At 38.1% G+C, this 23152-nt stretch overlaps 1 protein-coding gene across 3 annotated transcripts in view; it reads right to left on the reverse strand.

Annotated features, from left to right (window-relative positions):
* DLG2 (discs large MAGUK scaffold protein 2) overlaps positions 1-23152 on the reverse strand; it is a 2175716-nt gene that overhangs the window by 398226 nt on the left and 1754338 nt on the right. For all 3 annotated transcript variants that reach the window (XM_062196791.1, XM_062196793.1, XM_062196792.1), the window contains one exon: positions 3503-3659. In XM_062196791.1, the coding sequence (XP_062052775.1) occupies positions 3503-3659 (157 nt within the window). The remainder of the gene's footprint in view (positions 1-3502; positions 3660-23152) is intronic.

Here is a 23152-nt window from a genome sequence, read left to right on the forward strand (position 1 = left end):
GGGCAGAGGAAATGCTCTCCTGGTTATGGCTGACTAGAGCAGAGACTTACACTGTCTCATGAGGGGTGTGTGTGGGCTTTGAGGAGTTTGGGAGATTGCATGCTTTGAGGATGAAAGTTGAAGGGGTGCTATTAGTTGAGAGACTTCTGGTTGCAGCTGTAGTGTGTTGGGGAACAAGTAGCACAGAGCTATGGAAATGACCCTTGCCCCTACCTCTGCAAGAGTCTCAGGTCCTCTTTAGTATCTCAAGGAATGCTGGTCCCAAAAACAATGACAGTCAGACTCACAGGCAGCAGCCCTCAGCATTGAAAAGTATGGGATGGGGACTGGGAGCCACAGCTGGAGAGGAAGGACATAGCAGATGTGGAACAGTGGCTGGAAGACATGGGCTTTATGGGCTCTTAAGATGACCACTTCAGAGATCCAAGAACTCCAAGAACATCTTTTGCTATTTGAGGCAGGGAGTGTACCTCAGACTTAACATCAAAAAGGATTGAGAGTTATTATTTGAGATAATGATAAGAAGGTGAACTTACCAGTACACCAAGATGGCAAATAGCGTATATAGTGCTCATATTCCATTTGAAAAACTTGACAGGGCTCAAGGATGTCTTTTCCTTCTACAGGGCTCAAGTTAGCAAGGTAACCTGAGAATTACTGAAACACCAAGAGTTGTGTCTCGTTTTTACCTTTTATAAGTCAACAACACAATTTAAATTCTAATTTGAAAACACAATTATCCAATGTGCCTTCTCCTCGATAGCTGTGGCATTTCACTTCTGGCAACATGTATTCCCAATTATGTATTTCAGAACATAGTTAAATACTTAAAGTCTATCAAGAGTGAGCTTTGGGGCAAGCATGTCATCTGGGGTAATCGTTTTCATACTCCTGAGGCACGAATAAACCAAAATTACTTGGAGATACAGGAAAGACTATCTCTTTCAAGGAATATATGACTTCTACAGTCTCTGTTCCACTTTTTTTTTTTTTAAATAACAGAGCATTGAAACAAATAACAACAGAAGCATTTCTATCTTTCTCTCTGCAGGAAGAATGCCTGAGGTGGCTTCTGCACTAGTTAATGTGATTGCATGCTGAATGCCCTAAATTCTCCTCCACAAATCCCTCAAGAAGATAGTTCAATTATTGGATTTCTTTCCACAAGTCCCTGAGAAATAGAATACATAAAGGAGAAATTAGAGAGAAAAGATAACTCACAGTATGTGTATGGGATGTGGCCTAAGGTGATGATTTCTTTATCTTTCAGCATCGTAACGACTTTAGTGCTGGAGTCGTGGAGGGGAGAAGGGGGAGGTCTGGGATAAATGTCTACAACAAAGCCTGGGTACCGTCCCTCTTCAGATCGCTATGCAACATGTATTGATAATGCATGAACACTAGGTGGTGTACATAATCCAAAATCCATATAGGCAAGATTCAACCACAGAAACTATGAAGATATCTGTTCAGGCATTTCGAATGCTAACATTAACGTAGTAAAGTTCAGAGAAAACAGAGTCCTCTGGTATGTGCCAGGCATGATCCTAAATGTGAAGGATACAAAATCACATATGATAGAGCTACTTTCAGGTGTTTCCTACATACAAGACAAAGACGGACATAGAGACACATAAGGCTATCTCCAACAGTTTGTAGGGAAATACATTTAAAAGTGTGAATTTATTTTGGTACCGCCAATTTTTTTTGTTAAATTTTTCCATAATACAGGGAAAATGCATATTATGAAAAAATTATAGGTAAATTTCAAAATTATTTTTCAACAACATAAACTTATGCTTTTAATTCAATTTTTCCTCAAACCATAGATGAAAGAAGACTTTGAAGAGATGTTTCTCAGCTCTAGGATGACAGACTAAATTCCTGGCATGGACCTTACCCTGTTTTTCCCATGTTTAACATCCTTCCAGAGCTCTGCAAGATGAGTGGGCAGAGCCTACGGTTCATGCAGCCTGCAAGACATTTCACACAGGTCAGTGAACTGTATGCTTCAGAGAGTGGGTGTAGGGGAGAGATAATGGGGGGAGGGAGGGAGGGAGGGAGGGAGAAAGAGAAAATATGTAGTGGAAAGAAACAGTCAATAAATATTTGAATAAAGAAAAGGAAATAGAGCAAGAAAAGAAAAACAGAACGGGAAGGAAGAGGCAAAGAGGCGGACAGAGGGTAGGTGTGATGAGTGCTGAAATTGAAGTCCCAGCTCTGTGTCTCACTAGTAAGGTGCACTTTGACAAGTTACTTAGATCTCTGAACCTACTTTATTCACCTGAACATAGGGGAATACCTTTCAGAATTAATAGCTGTTTTTATAGTTATGTAGATGAATATGACCTCATTGTCTATTATATAGTATAATGCCCATGGTTAAAAACACTATATGGCGTATCTAAAAATTTACTAAGAAGAAAGGTCTTATATAAGTGTTCCTATCATACATATACAGAATAATAAAGAATAACAGAAAAAAAAAACCTTTTGTAGCTGATTGGTTTGCTTAGATCAAAGACTGGGGTGATAGTTTCACAGAGATATACTTAATGCCAAACTCACCAGTTTTATAAATTAAATATATACAGCTTTCTCTATGTCAATCGTATGTCAATAAAGTGGTCTTCAGCATTGTTTCTTAAAAATTCTTACTAAACAATGAGTACTTTACATATCATTGCTAGTAATTCTTGAGCTTAGGCAACTGTGTTGCTGCCACTCTTTTATCATCATGAAGCTGTGTATAGCATTATTTTATCTATCTTTTTACACAGTTATATGTACCATACATTATAAAAGAACTATGATAATATTTGGAGTATGATCATGAGTTTTGGGGACAAATCTGTATTTTCATAAAATAAGTAATATGATTTTTAAAAGGCATGGTTTTCAATGTTCTATTGGCTGCAAATACATATCAAGAAATCTAAAACAAAAAACTAGCATTTTTTAAAAAAACATTTGGTTAAGATTACCATTCTTTTTTTTTTTAAGACTTAATTAATTTATTTGAGAGGTAGAGTTATAGAGAGATGGAGAGACAGAGAGAAAGGTCTTCCATTCACTGGTTCACTCCCTAGATGGTTGCAATGGCTGGTGTTGAGCTATCTGAAGCAAGGATTCAGGAGCTTTTTCCAGGTCTCCCACATGGGTGTAGGGGCCCAAGCACTTGGGCCATCTTCTGCTTTCCCAGTCCATAGTAGAGAGCTGGATCAGGAGAGGAGCAGCTGGGACATGAACTGGCACCCATATGGGATGCCAGCACTGTAGGCAGAGGCTCAGCCCACTGAGCCACAGCACCAGCTCCAACACGAACCCTTTCACTATAAGCATTAAGCAACAGAGCACATACACTGCTTCAAGAACATGAAGCCACACATTCTCATCCATTTTTCCTTTGTAATTAAGGTATTTATGGTGTCATAATTGAATGTGACTTTTTCACAGATGGTATCACAAATGGAGAGAATGAAGATTAAAGATAAGTACTCACCGAAAGAATCTGATCTCCTCTCTGAAGCTCCCCACTCAGGTCTGCTGGTCCACCAGCCAGGATGAAAGATACAAAAATACCTTCTCCATCTTCCCCACCCACAATGTTGAAGCCCAGGCCAGTGGAACCTTTGTGCAGGACCACCTTCCGGGGCTCTCTGTAGAAGCAAAAGGAGAACACAGTTTACAAGGTGACCCACTCAAGATTTCTGTTGCCTTTACTTTTATTGGGGTATATGATGCAAGCAATTCACTACCTATGAAAATGGCTCCACAAGTCAAGATGCATTTGCACATCAAGAAAGAAGCTATGGTTAGGGGCAGTTGTCTGAATTCTTCACAGTAACCAAAATGTGCAAAATCATTTCTTAATCCCAAAACATTTTGCTGACATCCATCCTTGCACTAACCACCACTGTAGTACACAGTAGGATAGATATATCCAAAAGGAGGCATAAATTTGTAGAGACAAGAGACTAGATTGAGTGAGCTAAATCATGAAAGATCTTATATGTCAACCTGTGGATTTGTTGTTAGATTGTTAATTTGCTCAGCAGGCAATGAAGAATCATTGGAAGACTGTGAGGCATTGAGCATGTTAAAACCACTTTGGGAAGATGAACAAGTGATTACATGTAGAGTGGGTAGAGAGGGAGGTGCAGTTATGGCAGATTAGAAAAATTATTTATATTATTCCAATAACCCAGGTGAGAGGAACAGAGAGCCTGCCCAAACGTGACACCTAAGAGAAAGGACAACTTGAAAGAGGGTATTTGGAAGAAGAAGCAGTGCACCCAGAGACTGAGTCAGAGACTGACTCAGGCATTGCAGAAGAAGAAAACATCAAAGCTATTGGCCAAAGGAAAGGGAAATGAAAAGCAGGGTCATGAGGAGCTGAGTATGATGTTGACATGCTCAGTTTCAGGTAATGGTGGGATATACATGTAAATCTGCTCTGAACAAACTGAAGATAAAGGATGGGAATCTGTGTCCTCAGTGGGGACCATGAATTCAGATTTGGGAATCATCAACAGAAAGATGAGATATCAAATATTGAGCCAACAGTTCACTGTACAGCGGCCAGAAAGTTGAGGAATTATAGAATTATGAGGGATCTTCAGGGGCACCTATTTCAATTTTTGATTTCATTAGATTGAAAAACGGGTTCTGCAAGCCTTAGGTTTGACCAGGATGTCTTTTTTGTATTTCTCTCCCAAGCATTTCATTCCAAATCACTGAAGTTCCTCTTCTGTTTTCCTGCTTTTAATGATGAAAGAATGGAAAAGAGCCACCTAATACATTTTTATATTAAATTACTCCACAAAGAATTTGTTATTCACTATCTAATTTTCATGTACAAAACAACAGATTATATCTACACTTAGCTTTACCATGAGCTAAAGTGTGAAATGCACATCATAGCTTGGAATGTGATATGTTGCACGGTGATGCATTAAGTTAAATTGACATAGAGCTAATTCATTTTCTTTTGCAAATACATAGTAATACGCACTTCTGTGCCTGGAACTCCTTCAAGTGCTTAGAATGTTTGCAAACTAAACAAATAACCTGCCTGTGTGGGCTTACATTTTAATGAAGGTAGCTCACTAAAATAGGTGCAATAAAAAATATCATTATATGTATGCTATAAGGCAATAAGAATTGTGGAACAAAGAAAAAGCAGAATAGTATAAGAGGGATAGGTGGTGGTAGGGATACCCTCATGTGTCTGTCTACATATGGAAGGTACTTCAAAAATGGAATTAAAAGATAAATGTATTCTAGTGCAAAAAAAACCACTTTGAAATGCATGCACTTTTTCATAATATGCATTTTTGATGATTTTTGAAGTCCTTTTGCAAATATTTATGTTTGTATATAATAGGCATACATGTGTACCTATATACATATGCCAATTCCTTATAAGTGTCTGCTAATTACACACACTCATACACACATACACATGGTCTCAAAATTTCACAGAAAATGCCAATTATAAAAAATTGTGTACAGACTTTCTTTAAAAAAAGATAATTTTGCTTAAAAGGCAGAATGACAGAGAGAGGGAGAGATAAAAAGAGATATATTACATCCACAGGTTCATTCCCTAAATATCTGCAATAGGACAGAGTTAGGCCAGGTCAAAGCCGGAAGTCAGGAACTCCATCTGAGTATCCTAAGTGGGTGGCAGGAACCCAAGTACTTTGGCCATCATCCTGCTGCTTCGCAGGTATAATAGCAGGAAACTGGATTGGAAGCATGGAGTAACCAGGACTTGAATTAGTACTACAATTTGGGATGTAGGAATCCCAAGCAACAGCTTAACCTGCTGTGCCATGATACTTGTCCCTATGCATAAGTTCCAAAATCTTCTTGAACTAAAATAATACTTTTTAAAGTACCCTCATTCATCTCTCTCTCTGCCCCTCTGTCCCTCTCTCTGTGCATGTGCGTGTGTTGTATAAATTGTCTCATGTAATTATGGACTCTGGTAAGTTCTAGGATCTGCAATGGCAAACTGGAGACCTAGGAGAGCCAATGGTATAGTCCTATGCTGACTCTGAATCTAAAGTCAGATTTTTGTACCAGCTTGAATACAGGAAGAATAGGAAAATTCTTCTAATAAAGAATAACTTTTTTGTTCTATTCAGGCCTTCAGTGGATTTGGGTGGGTCCTGCTCCACCCCTCCAAACCCCATTCATTGGAGAAAGGAGTTTTCTTTATTCAATCTATTCAATCAAATGTCAATTTCATTCAGAATCACCTTCATAGATTCAACCAGAATAATATTTAACCAAACATCTGGTGCCCCATGGCTCAGTCAAGGTGACACATAATATCAACCATTACAAGTACTGAGGGATCCATTTCCTTGCTGACCATCAGTTGCAAGCCTCTCTCACATTTCTTACCACGTGCTTCCTCTATCATCAAGGCAACAATGGCACACTGAGTTATTTTTACATTTAGAATGTATCCAATTTCCTCTTCTGTAACTAGTTAAATTTAACTCTGATTTTCAAGGATTTATGTGATCTGGCTGCATCTGCCTAGATAATCTCCATATTTTAAGATTAACTGATTAGTAGCCTTAATTACAGTTGGAAAATTCTTTTGTAAGATAACTGTGGTAATAGCACCAGGAGGAGATGTCAAGGGGGCATCTTACGAATTTGCCTACAGCAATCAGAGAGGCAATAGGGGTAAATCCTTTAGAGCCATGTAGACCATTTTAAAAACATTGACTCTGACGGAAATGGGGAGACTCTGAGAATGACTTGATCTGATTTATATTTTTAAATGATTACCCTTGGTATAAATATACTCTAGAAGTAGAGGTTGAAGAAGTGAGACCAGTTGGGTGATTATTTCTATATACAAGTCACAACAGTGACTTGAACCAGGATGATATTACAGGAAAGTAGTGAGCAGTGAATACATTTCTAGTCTATTTTGTTTCTCTGTTCAGACTGAGAAATTTTTGTTTCTGTCTTTAGATCCACTGGCTATTCTGTCATACTGAGCCTATTCACTGAGTTTTTTTTATTCCACTTATTGCATTTTTCAGCTTTACTATTTCCATTGGCTCTTCTTTATATCTTCCATTTCTTTGCTGAGTCCGTCCTTGCTTCTTTCCTTCCTTCCTTCCTTCCCCCCCTTCTCTCTCTCTCTCCTCTCCTATCATTGTTTCAATGTGTTTACATTTGCCCTTGAAAGCATAATGGCTGCTTTAACATCCTTGTAAGAAAATTCAAATATTTATGTCATCTCAGCATTGGCACCTATTAATTGCTTTTTCTTATTCAAATTAACATTTTATTGGTTCTTGACATGACAAACAATATTCTATTGCTTCTTGAAAAATTTGGGTATTGTGTTGTGAGATGCTGGATCCTAGGCAACCTTACTTTTGCCTTGCAGGTAAGCATTCTGTTTGAGAACAGCATGTAGATCCAGGTGAGATGGATATTGAGTTTCCCACTTGAACCTGGTGATACAAGGAAAGCAGAGAACATCATCTAATTGCAGCTGGGTGAGCAAAGGGGTTCGACTCTCCAGTTAGCTCTGTGCCACCAGGAAAGTGAGGAAGTGAAATTTCCACTCATTCTGTCTCATTGCCACTGAGACAGAGTAGAAGTTTAGCTCCCCTTTGGACCATTGACACCAATGGGGGAAGAGAAAATGGGGTTTTCACTAGCCTGACCTGAAATATCTTATTCTGACTGCTGGCCTTTGGAGTAGAAGTTCAAGTCTCTACTGGGTCCTTGTTGACACTATCATGGCAGATGGAGTAGTTTGCCAAATAGTAATACTGTCTTCTCCTTAACCTCATGGCTACTGTGCAGGAGTGGAAGATCAGCTCCCCTTTGGAAAGTGGAGTATAAATTAGGAACAGGACACACCACTGTGGTCTGACTTACTTGCTGCCAGACGCATGACACCAGCTCAGTGGAAGAAGTAGAGGTTGGTCCTTTTCACAAGTGCCTCTTTTGGCTGCTTCTAGTAGAACAAGCAGTGGAACACAGCCCAACAGAAATCACAGGGGTGACAGAATAGTTTTCTCTTGGGTATTTGAATACAGAAGGCCCATATTACCAAAAACTTTCCTGTTCTGTTAGTTTGCACTTTTCTCAATCCTTTGTCTAGACTCAAAGGAGCAGACTTAACTCAGGGCTATGTGTGTGTGCGTGCACGTGCATGTGTGTGTGTGTGTGTATCTGTGCACATACATGCACCTGGGAAGTTCTAAGCTTTAGATCTCTCAAGAAATAGAGTCCAGGGAATTCAACAGCGCCATTTATTTTCTAGCTAATCTGTCATCTTTAGTCTAACTTTTGTAGTCTTCCTACATGTTTGTTTTATTATGTTTAAAGTATTTTTTTAAATAGGATATAGGATTAGAGAGCAACAGGAATACTCTGTTTTATCTGGAACCAGAAGTTTGGGTTCTGCATACATTTTGAAGATGGTGGCCAACGAAATTTTGGATAAGAAAATTATTACAGAAATCTTTTTCCACTCATGTAGTCACACATATTCTTAGTGCTTCCAACAATATTCAAGCTATATACAATCAACATAGACAGAGGAAAGGGTGCTATTAGGGACTATCATTTGTCTATGTGCCATATACTCTGCTTGTTACTTTACGTGCACCACTGCATTTATTTCTCAAAACAACCCAATGAAGAATATATAGTGATGTCTGTAACTACTTTAAAACAGATTCTAAAAGTGAGAAATGGATTATGATGATATGCAAAGATATGCTGCAAGTATAGGAAAAATCTAATAGTGCAATCTAGGCAGTAAATAAGTACACAGATGCTCATTACAAAACTCTAAAATGTTCCATAAATCTGAAAAATTAATAACAAAATACAGAGAAAAATAAACAAGCTGATGAAGAAGAAATTATGTGAAAAGCTTTTAGACTAGTGAAACAAGACTGCTTGTCCATGTTTTTAACTGCGTTTGGTAAGTAGCAAAGGCAGGATCAGGACACAAGTTTTCTGACTCAAAATCTCAGCCTAGAACATGACATATTCCAGAGACTGCAGACTAGTAAACTAAAGGCTGAACCTGATCCAAAGTATTTACAAATGTTCCTACTAGTTGCTTATGCTTAAATTAAGAAAACTTCCCTAGAATATGGATTTATGGCTTCACATGAAAAAAATAAGACATTCTATCAACATTGGCTCTCAATCTTATTACATAACAACAACTGATTATAGTAACTGTCTTTATAAAGGGAATTCCAGCTCCAGTTTGCCTCTTCCTCTTCTTTCTGAGACAACAGCAAGCTGTTGCACCACATTTGCCCTTCTGGCAAAGTTAAGAGGAAAGAGAACTGTTTTTTTATATTCATGCTTCTATCAAAAATGGAAAAATGAAAGCCTTATGGAGATGATCTTGTATTTTAATTTAACAAAAATGAGAGGACATGAGTCCTATGAAAGTAATTTTTAATATGCAACAAGAATGCAGCTTTGAAGGTCACTATAAAACATCATTTCTCATTACTTATCTCATCTATCTGGGGGCATTTTGTTAGCCACCCCTCACCGTTTGACATGCTGCTTCTGGTCTACAAGGATGCAAAACATGTAATATTTAAGTGACAGCTGATTTTATTTATTTTACCTGGACTCCATTTATTTCAAGCTATCCGAACAAATCTTCCAAACAATTTGGAATTTTTGCAACTCATGAGATCTGAATGCCTTTTTAAAAATAGAATTTTATATAACAGTGAATCATGCTATTTATTTTAATAATGAGGAGAAACGACAAAGAAATAAGTCTATAAAATAGTATGCAAATAAAAAGTCCTAAAATAATTTAAATGATTTATTTTTCTAATATAAGCTTTTTATACTAATAGTCCTTTTAGCTGAAGTGTAGATTTGAAGGCATTTTTGTATATATTTTTCCTGTTAGAGGATCAAAATCCTGTGTAGGATTGAAAATCTTATTTTACTGAGGCTTAGATATATCAACTTGTATACATTCATACAGTGAATTTCAAATCTAGTCTCTTAACTATGAGTTAAATGTTTTGTGTGTACAGCAGACTCATAGGATGGCAGATGTCCTAAACAACACTCCGGCCTCAGAATCAGCACTCAAGGCATTCAGATCTGGCTGAAGAGCCCATGAGAGTATAGCAGGCATGGAAAGCCAAGATATCATGGGAAAAAAAAAAAAAAAGACCTAAATGAATGATCTCTGTGAGTGAGATCCCAGTGGAAAGAACGGGGCCATCAAAGAAGGAGATACCCTTCTCCGAAGGGAGCAGAGAACCTCCACTTTGACTATGACCCTATCGGAATAAGACCAAAGTCAGCGAACTCTAAAGGCTTCCATAGCCCTGGCAACTCATGACTGGAGCCTAGGGAGATTACTGACGCCATGAACAGGAGTGTCAAATTGTTAAGTCAGCAACAGGAGTCACTGTGTACTTACACCCCATGCGGGATCTGTCCCTAATGTGTCGTCTAAAGCCAAGTGATGCTATGACTGGTACTGAAACAGTATTTTTATACTTTGTGTTTCTGTGTGGGCGCAGACTGATGAGGTCTTTGCTAATTATATACTGAAGTGATCTTCTGTATATAAAGAGAATTGGAAATGAAAAAAAAAAAAAAACAACCTGGTGTTAAAATGGAAACGGCATAGAAAATTATTTTGAAAAAAAAAATTATGTGGGATCTCTGTCTTTAATGTGCTGTACATTGCTATTTGATGTTATAATTAGTAATCCAATGGTAGTTTTTTCACTCGATGTTGCTATGGGGGCAAAATGTTGAAACCTTTACCTAATATATACTAAATTGATCTTCTGTATACAAAGAGAATTGAAAATGAATCTTTATATGAATGGAAGGGGAGGGGGAGCGGGAGGGGGGAGGGTTGCGGGCGGGAGGGAAGTTGTGGGAGGGGGGAAGCCATTGTAACCCACAAGCTATACTTTGGAAATTTATATTCATTAAATAAAAGTTTAATTAAAAAAAAAAAAAATGTTTTGTGTGTAGATGGAGAGAGAAGTTAAAGAACGGAAGTTTTTTAAAAAGCTTTACTAAGACATATAAGATCTAGATAAGGACCTGAATTTTAAATAGGAATTACAACAATATTATAGAATATTATTTCCAGAATTATTCACACTTGCGGACTCACTTTAACAGCCCTTAGCTCCTACCACTTAAGCCACATGGTTCAATATTTCACCCTGTGCTGCCTTGTACTGTTTTTTCTCTGGATGTCATAGTATCTACCCATCTACCTCCTCTAATTCAGGCTTTGACTCTAAGTATAGTTTTCTAATATGAATCCTCCTAGATTCTAATCTCAATATTCCAAACACATCTTCCCTACAAAAATGCATATCCCTGCTTAAATGTTTCAAACCACTCTTGGAGCTGGTGTTGTGGTGCAATGGGTCAAGCCACTGCCTTCAATGCTCACATTCAACATGGGATTGCTGGTGAATCCCAGCTACTCTGCTTCCAATCCAGCTCTCTGCTAATTCATGGGGGGAAAACAGCAGAGGAAGGCCCAAGTACTTAGGCCCCTGATACCCATGTGGGAGACTTGGATGGAATTTTAAGTCCCCAGCTTTCACCTGGCCTAGTAGGGAATCAGCAGATGAAAGATTCTCGCTCTCTCTCTCTCTCTCTCTCTCACACACACACACACTCCCTCTCTTTCTCCCTCTCCCTCTTCCTATCCTTTTACTTCCTGCTCCACTTTTTATATTGGATTGGTTTATTTGTCTCCCTCTTCAGCTATGACAATAAACTTGAAGGTAGGGACCATGCCATTTCCTTTTGTCTCTGATACCTGGTACATAGTTGGTGCTCACTGTCTGCTAATTTTAGTTTTCATATTAGATTTTAATTTTGAAACTACAGAAGATGGATCTGGTTATTTGTAACATCAGTATTTTTCAAGTTATCTATATATAAAATATATTTTATTCATCCATTCAACCTTTAAATAAATACATCTGTAGAGTACCTCAATTGTATTAGATGCCATGAATACAAAGATTAAAGAGCCTATGGTGGCAGGAGCCACTTGTAAATTAAACAGACGTCAAAACTCAGGAATTATACAAGTTACATGACAGAAACATGTGAACAATGAGATAAAGTATCCAACAGTAAGGGCTGATCAGATTAGAATGATTTTATACTTTTACTGTCATCATACAGATGAAATATACTATTTTCATTTATGATATTTTATTTTGCTCTTAATGTGATTTAAAAAGCTTTTATAATTATGAAATCTTTGGATACTAAACAGTTGGAGAAACAACAGTCTGATCTGCTCCCAGCTGTGTCAGGTCAGCGACAGCAGCATCTTGTTTAGTTGGAGTCTCAGAGGATGCTGGAAGCAAGCTGGGATGTTTGCAGGAGAGGGGAGGGGGAAGTTATGGGATATCTTTCCCTCCTTTTGCAATTTACCTTAAGAAGGGTCAGAATTCAAAAAGGAAAATGAATACTTAAAACTGAAGGCTTTATCACACCATTAGTGGGCTTGGGTCTGTGAAGTCCCTTCAATCAAGTTCCAAAACAGCCATGATGAGAGGCTATAAGGCATAAAAATGTTTCTAGTCATCTTTGTACAATACATATTTGACCATGCCATTGTGTTGTTCAATTTCCAGGAATCCGTATGCCCTCAGCAAAGTCTGAACTTGCAAACGTGACATTGAAATCTTCCTATCATTTGATCATCACCTGCCTCTCCAGTACTCAACTTCACTGTGTCCTTTGCAGTCCACACTCCTGCCATAAAAGTTGCCAACCATAGTCCCTCACAGCAGGTTGTCACATGCCTCATTAGCTTTCTGCAGGCTGTTCTCTTTGGCTAGAATGATGCCATTTCCTGCTAGTCTCATCTATGTAATGAACTTCCACTTGGCCGTCAAGATTGAGGCCAGGTGCCATCTCTATCTCTCTTATTTTTTGAAACCACACTGTATTTTCACTGCTCAAACCACTGTACTTGTCTTTACTGTTTTGACATGATTTTGTTTACCCATGCATTTACACTGAGATTCTACTGTATGATACTAAAGGATAAAAGGAACTTCAGGTCTTTTAAAGCTTTTTTTTTTTTTTTGGTACAGATCGAACATATAAGAAATGCACACACAAATGTGCTTCATGAGTAAAAAAAAATAAGTGAAGGATGGGCAGAAGTTACATGGAATTCTCACTACATCTCTAGAGCTCTGTGGGAACTCAGGTATGCTCCCTGCAGGTCAGGCCCCTTGCTTGGGTAATGCAGATGACAATACCTTATGGGGAAACAGTAAAATTCAGATAGAAATATTATCTGAAAGCATCTAGAAAATTGAAAAAGTGTTAGAGAAAAGCAAAGAATACACTGAGATTTTATTTCTCCTCATTTATTAGATTAGGTATTCTTAAAACCCCCTCATTACAAAGCAGTTAAAAATTCTAAGTAGGGTATAGATAAAATGCTTTTTAAAAAATATTTATTCATTTTTTAAATGAATACAAATTTCATAAGTACAACTTTAGGAATATAGTTATTCTTCCAACTTTCTGCTGGGATCTCACTCACAGAGATCCTTCATGTAGAATATATATTTTTTTTTACCACAGTGTCTTGGTTTTCTATATCTGAAATGTTCTCATGGGCTTTTCAGCCAGACTAGTAAGCCTTAAGGGCTGATTCTGAGGTCAGAATCACTTAAAGTGATTGTCATTCTATGAGTCTGCTGTGTGGGACTTCTTCCCATGTTGGAACATTCACTCCTTTTTAATCCTATTATTACCAGACACTTGATCATATTTATATGATCACTTTAACACTTAATCCTATCTATATGCTCACTTTAACACTTAATATGATTACTTTAACAATTAAGATGGCATTTTTTCCACCCAGTTTAATGGGATTTGGGGTCCCATGGCCAAGTTTTTAAACTGTACCCTTAAAAGTAAGTCCGTAAGAATGTATGCAGAACCATACAGCTTTACAGTTAAAAACTTTCTCCTCTCTGTCTTATTCCTTGACCAAGCTAGCAAATCAGAGAAATCCTCAAAAAAAAATGAAATATAATTTCAAATTCAGAAAAGAAAGGACTAAGATAGGCTGAAGAGCAAAGAGCTAATGCTTCAGGGTCTAGACTTCAGGGTTGTATGGAAGATAGGATTGCAGGGGTACAGAATTGGTGTTAGATCACCAAATGAGTGATTTACTGAGCAAAATTAGGTTCCTGAAAAGCTACACCCTATACAAACAAATCAAACAGAATATATTAGCTTTCCAGTGATGCTATGGATACATATTTACCCTGACCTTGGCTCAAAGCAAGAATAAAGGGTCAAGGCATGTTTGAAGGTAAAAGTCACAGTTTAGGAACAGAATTCATGAAACTGAAGACCTTGGGATAAGAAAGGAGAGCATCTGCCTGAGTGGTAGGAAGAAGAACTTGCCAATGTGTTTCCAGCATTGTGAGGCAGTGGTGCCATTCAGTTCAAGCTTCAGGTGCCTGGTATGAATATACTGCTCTTGTTGGTCAGGGCATTGCTGGTTGGAGTAACACATGAAATGGGTTCATCTGGTTGTCCCAACTCATTGACAGTACCCATTAAGGTGGTCTGGCTGGCTGATTTCTCTCTCAGAGTTCAGGCTCACTAAGCCATGCTCATATTAAAATATGGTTCCCCATAGTGTTTTTCCTAATTAGAGCAATGTGCTAATTGGCACAATGGGATATCTTGAAAAGTTAGATATTCCAGTGAAAAATAATTACAGTATATGAGCTTGATGAAACTATGATATATTGGCAAGAATTGAGTTTCAGAGCATGTATACCAAAGGCCCAGATCCAGTAAAACAACAACCAAATAAAGGACTTTAGCCCCTGAAGTCATGCATGAAGAGCCAGCTAGTCTACCTGAGCACTCTTCATTTCTTTATAAATGCAACTGTGTTCATAAATACTGTCATTAAGGAAAGGAGGTGTGGTAGCAGATCAAGGAAATGTTTTGGCAAAATGGGAAGACATTTATTATTAATATAGTTGTGGAGGGTGGATCATCACATAGGTAATCACTTGGAGGTCAATTATAGAAACTGCAAAGTTGCTGGTTGACCATGACTCAAGTATTATGCTCAGATGAACTAGCTTCTCAAAAGACTGTAGCACAATACTTCATATTCAAACAATTAGTTAAAGTGGCCAAATAAGCAGTCAAACTGATAAAGGGATTTTGCTGAACAGTTGTTGTGAATACATGATGTTAAAGTAATGCACATTGGGGCCGGCACTGTGGCGCAGTGGGTTAAAGCCCTGGTCTGCGGTGCTGGTATCCCATATAGGCGCTGGTTCGAGTCCTGGCTGCTCCACTTCCGATCCAGCTCTTTGCTGTTGCCTGGGAAAGCAGTGGAAGATGGCCCAAGTCCTTGGGCCCCTAGAAGCTCCTGGTTCCTGGCTCTGGATCAGTGTAGCTCCGGCCATTGAGGCCATTTGGGGAGCAAACCAGTGGATGAAAGACCTCTTTCTCTCTCTGCCTCTGCCTTGCTGTAATTCTGCCTTTCAAATAAATAAATAAATCTTTAAAAAATGCACATGAAATTGGCCATTCAGGGGAGGATCTATGCTCCAGAACTGATATGGAAGAGGACAGGAAGTCTTCAGCAAAATAGCACCATGCACATATTTGAATAGGTACTAAGTAGATTGTGGTTGGCACTGTGCAGGATAAAAGAATTATCATATGGGGATGGTATCTGTACTAGGACACTGGAAACATTATAGGCATTAGACCTAGAGAAACATATACTTGAATCATAGTCCTATCAATTAATAGTTGTGTAGTCTTGAAGGTTTTGGATGTCTTACTTTTAGAATGTGAACAGTAGTATCTATTTTATGCTATTGTGAAGAGGATGAATTGAAAATAATTCAATTACTAGGATCACATGATAAGTGCTCAGTAAATTCTAACATGCTTCTTTTCTTCTCCTGGGAATTATGACCTTTAGAAAGCAAACAGGCATACATAAAATAACGAGAGATCTATGTGTCAAAGAAAAAAGATCAAGTAATGGAGAAAGTAAAATCTGAGCTGTAAGAGATGGGTGGAAATTAGACATTGGAAAGGGAAGTAGGTATTTTCAGTAGAGTAGATGGCATGAGCACATGGCCAGAAAGGGAGCATATCCAAGATGGGTTTGGAGAATACTGAGTATTCTAGTGTGAACAGAGGGCAGCAGCAGCATCAAGGAAAACTAGAATACGGAGGCAAATTAGGAAGGAGCCAGGATGCCCAGCTGAGGAATTCAGGTTTTGTACTTAGAAAATGTGGAGACATGGAATGTTTCTGTAATCAAGGGGAACTCCATGAATGTAGCAGTTCTTATGGGTAAGCACGAAGTGTTTATTTTAAGCTGTATTGTTTCTACAACCTCTCAAATTTGCCTCATGAAAGCATACCTAAACATTCAAAAATTACTCTTTAGGAACTCTGTTTCAAAATAAAAGGCTTTATATGAAGAGCTGTAACATAAAGCCTTGGGTTTAACTGCTAAAATCTAGTCTGCATACTTCATAAAACTCTCTTTTTTGTTCTCTTCTCTGGAGAAAATTTTGGAGTTAATGATACATCTGATATTGTACATATAATATCTGTGATAAAAGGAATGAGATAAACTAGTTTTCTTTCCACAAACATAAATCAACTATAGATTAGTGCCAATCAGTTTGATTTTGAAATATTTGGAATTTTTGAATATTCATTTAGCAAATAGGGTAATCTAAAAAGCATGACTTGTCTCAATTTGCTGTTGCCTAAATTTCTGAAAAAGATAAAAGAAAGCTAAATTTTGTTCTCACATGTTTATAATTTTCATAATCATACCTTCTAATCACCACTTCTTTTCCAAAGGAAAAGAAAATAGATTATTCCTCTTTTCCTCTTGTATGTTTTTTTGGCCAGAAACATTCCAATTATGTTACTTATATTATCCATCATGACAAGTGTTTATTTCTGCTTCCTGTTTTTTTTTTAAGATTGATTTATTTATTTGAAAGCCAGAGTTACAGAGAGAAGAGACAGACAGAGATCTTTCATCTGCCAGTTCACGCCCCAGATGGGCACAACAGCTGGAGTTGGGCCAGGCCAAACCCAAGAGCCAGGAACTTTTTCCAGGTCTCCCCCATGAGTGGCAGGGGCCTAACCACTTGGGTCATCTTCTGCTACTTTTTCCCAGGCCATCAATAGAGAGCCAGATTGGAAGGGGAGCAGCCAGGACATGAACCAGCATCCATATGGGATGCTGGCATTGCAGGCAGTGGCTTTATCCACTATGCCACAATCCCAGGCCCCTTTATTGATTTTTAAAAGAGCAGTTAATTATAAAATGAAAAACGCTAGCAATTTTGTTATTTTAGAGTTATTTTTATAGTTGTGCCATTTATATCAAACTTTCATGATTAATGAAACATGAAAGTTGGGTATAATAGGATTAGAGAGAGAAATGCTGCACATACTCCATAAAGCAACTATCCGCCATCTTGGCTCCGCCCCCATAAAGCAAAGTGTGTTTTTTGAAAGAGTTTTTAATACATCTTTTGAGTTGGAACTCTATGATGTTATGAAATTCTATTTCATTAGTAAAGTCTCAAATTTTCTACAGCTGGGGTGATATAGGGAAAATGGCCTGGATTAATTGAAAATATTTGGGTTTAAGTTTTGCAGGTCTTCTCTTAACCTTAATTTGATACCTAAAGACAGTTGTAAAAAAAGCTATATTCCAACTCCCTGGGTGTCTGAAAATTGCCTCTCTGAGCAACAGAATCTGTATTGTATAATACAGCAGTAGTGAGGAAGGCAAACCAGAATTGCTGTGATCCCTTTTGACTCTAGCACTTTATGTATTTGCTTAATGAAAACTAAAAAGCGAGGATTTCCCACTTCTACACAACAATTCCACCTTTTTTACATTTTATTTATATATATATATATTTAACTTTTATTTAGTAAATATAAATTTCCAAAGTACAGCTTATGGATTACAATGGCTTCCCCCCACCCCCATAACTTCCCTCCCACTTGCACCCCTCCCATCTCCCGCTCCCTCTCCCATTCCATTCACATCAAGATTCATTTTCAATTATCTTTATATACAGAAGATCGATTTAGTATATATTAAGTAAAGATTTCATCAGTTTGCACCCACACAGAAACACAAAGTGTAAAATACTGTTTCAGTACTAGTTATAGCATTACTTCACATTGGACAACACATTAAGGACAGAGATCCCACATGAGGAGTAAGTACACGGTGACTCCTGTTGTTGACTTAACAATTTGACACTCTTGTTTATGGTGTCAGTAATCTCCCTAGGCTCTAGTCATGAGTTGCCAAGGCTATGGAAGCCTTTTGAGTTTGCCGACTTCGATCTTATTCAGACAGGGTCATAGTCAAAGTGGAAGTTCTCTCTTCCCTTCAGAGAAAGGTACCTTCTTTGATGGCCCGTTCTTTCTACTGGGATCTCACTTGCAGAGATCTTTCATTTAGGTCCTCTTTTTTTTCTTTGCCAGAGTGTCTTGGCTTTCCATACCTAAAATACTCTCATGGGCTCTTCAGCCAGATCCGAATGCCTTAAGGGCTGATTCTGAGGCCAGAGTGCTGTTTAGGTCACCTGCCATTCTATGAGTCTGCTGTGTATCTCACTTTCCATGATGGAGCGTTCTCTCCCTTTTTGATTCTATTAGTTAGTATTAGCAGACACTAGTCTTGTTTGTGTGATCCCTTTGACTCTTAGACCCATCAGTGTGATCAATTGTGAACTGAAATTGATCACTTGGACTAGTGAGATGGCATTGGTACATGCCACCTTAATGGGATTGTATTGGAATCCCCTGGCACATTTCTAACTCCGCCATTTGGGGCAAATCTGATTGAGCATGTCGCAATGTACATCTCCTCCTTCTCTTATTCCCACTCTTATATTTAACAGGGATCACTTTTCAGTTAAATTTAAACACCTAAGAATAATTGTGTGTTAATTACAGAGTTCAACCAACAGTATTAACTAGAAAAAAAATACTAAAAGGGATAAAGTATTAAATTGTACATCAACAGGACAAGGGCTGATCAAGTCACTGTTTCTCATAGTGTCCATTTTATTTTTTAACAAACACTTAGAGCTCACTTGAATAGTTTAGAGAGGACAAGAATGGCTCTACTTTTTGTTCCTCTCCAATATGATCTCTTTTCAGCTTTTGCCATTATAAATTTCCTGTCTATATATCCACTATAGAAATTTACATGATGGTAGAAATGTTCCATGTTTGTGTTGTCTAGTATGGTAGTCACTAGCCAGGTCTATTATTAAGCACTTGAACTATGGTCATTGTGACTAAAGTGCTGTCTGCACCTCAATGTTTATTGCAGCTCAATTCACAAAGGCTAAGACCTGGAATCAACCTAAATGCCCATCAACAGAAGACTGGATAAAGAATTTATGGAATATGTACTCTATAGAATACCATACAGTAGTAAAAAAAATAAAATCCAGTCATTTGCAACAAAATGGAGGAATCTGGAAAACATCATGCTGAGTGAAATAAGCCAGTAACGAAGGGACAAATATCATATGTTCTCCCTGATCAGTGACAACTAACTGAGCACCTAAAAGGAACCTGTTGAAATGAAATGCACACTATGAGAAACAATGACTTGATCAGCCCTTGTCCTGACTGTCAAGGAACAACTTACTATTTTATTCCTTTTAGTATTTTTTGTTCTACTTAATACCATTGGTTGAACTCTTTAATTAACACACAATTATTCTTAGGTGTTTAAATTTAACTGAAAAGTGATCCCTGTTAAATATAAGAGTGGGAATAAGAGAGGAAAGAAATGTACAGTTCGGCACATGCTCACTCGGACTTACCCCTAATGACAGAGCTAGAAACGTGCCAGGAGATTCCAATTCAATCCCATTAAGGTGGCATGTACCAATGCCATCTCACTAGTCAAAGTGATCAGTTTAAGTTAATAAATGACCATAATGATAGGATTAAGTGTCAAAAGGATCACATAAACAAGACTAGTGTCTGCGAATAATAACTGATAGAATTAAAAAGGATAGATTGATCCTACATGGGAAGCAGGATACACAGTAGACTCATAGAATGGCAGACGTTCTAAACAGCACTCTGGCCTCAGAATCAGCCCTTAAGGCATTTGGATCTGGCTAAAAGCCCATGAGAGTTTCTCAGGAATGGAAAGCCAAGATACTGTGGCAAGAAAAATGACCTAAATGAAAGATCTGTGTGAGTGAGATCCCAGCGGAAAGAACAGGCCATCAAAAAGGAGGTACCTTTCTCTGAAGGGAGGAGAGAATTTCCACTTTGATTATGGCCTTGTCTAAATAAGATCGGAGTGTGTGAACTCAAGAGACTTCCATAGCCTTGGCAGCTCATGACAAGAGCCTTGGGTGATTACTGCCATCATAAATAAGAGTGTCAATTGTTAAATCAACAATGGGAGTCATTGTGCACCTACTCCCCATGTAGGATCTCTGTCCTTAATGTGTTGTACTTTATGAATTAATGGTAAAACTACTACTCAAACAGTACTCTATACTTCATGTGTCTGTGTGGTTGCAGTCTGTTGAAATCTTTACTTAGTGTATACTCGGTTGATCTTCTGTATATAAAAATAATTGAAAATGAATCTTGATGAAGAATGGGATGGGAGAGGGATTGGGAGAGGGGATGGTTGCGGGTTGATGGGAGAGAGGTTATGGGGGGAAAAGCCACTATAATTCAAAAGTTGTACTTTGGAAATTTATATTTATTAAATAAAAGTTGAAAAAAAGAAAAAAGATAAACTTAATTTTTCATTTTATTTAATTCTAAGGGATTCATATTAGTTATATGTGTTTGGTGGCTATCGTAATGGATAGCAGTTCTGGAACCTCTTTCTTTCTTTTCAGAGATTATTCACTTAAAAGAACAATTTTATTTAATTGAATGGTAGAATGTGGCATAGAAGGCTAAGCCTATGCCTGCAGTGCAGCATCCCATATGGTGCCAGTTCAAGTCCCAGCTGCTCCACTATGATGCAGATCCCTGCTAATGTGCCTAGGAAAGCAGAAGAGGATGACCCAAGTACTTGGGCACCTGTATCCATATGGGCAATCCAGAAGAAGCTCCAGATTCCTGGCTTTGGCCTGTCCCAGGCCTGTTCACTACAGCCACTTGGGGAGTGAATTAGCGGATGGAAGATTCTCTCTCTCTCCCTGACTCTGTATCTCTATCTTTGAAATAAATAAATAAATCTTTAAAAAAGGCAGAATAACTGAGAGAAAGGGAGAGACACAAAAAGAGAACTTCAATCCACTGGTTTACTCCCCAAATGGCTGTAATGGCTTGGTCCAGGTGAAAGGCAGGAGACCAGAACTCCATCCAGATCTCCCACATGGACGGCAGAGACCCAAATACTTGGACCACCCTTTAATGTCTTCCCAGGTACATTATCAGGGAACTAGATTCAGGGAACTGGATTGGAAGCAGAGCAGCTGGGACTCGACTGGTGCTCTGATATGGGATGCCTGTGTTGTAGGTGTTATAAGCAGTGGTTTCACTGCCACAACTGTGCCACAACATAGACCCCCATTTTGTTGTGTTTTGACTTCTCTCTCTGTTCCTTCTTAGTTCTTGAAAGTCTTTTCTTAAGTGCTAGCTAATCATCCTTGGTAGTCCCAAAACTTGAGTCCTTGGGTGCCTTCTCCTTATTCCTTCACCCTAAGTCTTTCTTAGATCCTTTTCTTCCTTCAAGTCTCATAGTACTCTTTTACCACTCCATCTAAACTATTCCCCTATCCCATTATTATCTAGCATAACTTCCTGTAAGTCCCCTTCATGACACTTATGCTACAGTGAAAATATTTTTATTTTTTATTGCCTATCTCCCACTAGAATGTAATCTTTCTGATAGCAGCAACCCCCTTGTGCCCCTAGAACCTCGCATAGTGTCTGTCACATACCAGGAACTCCATACTTGATGAATGAATGAATGAATGAGCAGCCTTATCCTTTCCCTTGTTGATCATTCACGAATCTACATCTCCAGCTCCAAATCAGTCTCTCTTCTATTTCAAATTTCCATTTAACTGCTCCAGAATAAAATTATCTTCTCCCAGAATCAGTATTTTTCCCTTTTATTTCTTGTCTTGGATAATGGTGTCTGCTTAAGCTTGCAAATCAGAAACATCTGCATTTTGCCTCTCTACTGTTCTTGTAGTACTTCCAATCATTCAGCAAGTGCAGTACATTCTATTTCATAAATGCCTCTCAGATCATCCTAGCATTGTAGCTCAGTTCAGGCTCCCAACATCTCATACCTGGACCTCTGCCAGGGATTTCAAACTAGGCTTGTCCCAGTAGTCCTTCACCTCTGCCCACTGCCTCCTTCATACCACCGTTGGAGAAAGTTTTCAAAAAAATAAATACAACAATTTCATATCTCTTTTTTTAAACTCTTTAAAACTCCCATTGTTTCAATGCTACCAGAGGGATGAAATCCTCCTTACTTTCTCCTGCCAAGCCTCTCCTCCCACCCACAGCCTCTGGTAACCACCATTCTCCCTTCTACTTCTATGGCTTCGATGCTTTTAGATTTCACATATAAGTGTGATTATATAATATTTGTCTCAGTGTGTCTGGTTTATTTCACTTAACATAAGGATATAAAGTCACCTTTGGATAGAAGGAATGAATTTTGATGGTCTATTGCTCAACAAGGTGACTGTAATTAATATTAATGTATTCTGCATCTCAAAATAGCTAAAAGAGAGGATTTTTAACAAATGTTCTTATCAGAAGGAAAAAGGAATAAGAAGTAGTTGAGGTGATGGACAGGCTAATTACTCTGATTTACCATTCCCCAAAGTATTCCTTTATATCCCACAAATATATACAATTATTATTTGTCAAAATAACATAAAACTTAAAAATCCTCCTTAGATTCTTTTTGCTTGACATAAGAGCAAAGTAATGATTCGGGCTCCATGGAGCTTTTCAATCTTAACTCCCAATTATGTTCCTATACCCTCCTGTTATTCAGAGCATCCTGTGTATG

This window comes from Lepus europaeus, chromosome 7, assembly GCF_033115175.1.
Source record: "Lepus europaeus isolate LE1 chromosome 7, mLepTim1.pri, whole genome shotgun sequence".
NCBI classification, from domain to species: Eukaryota; Metazoa; Chordata; class Mammalia; order Lagomorpha; family Leporidae; genus Lepus; species Lepus europaeus.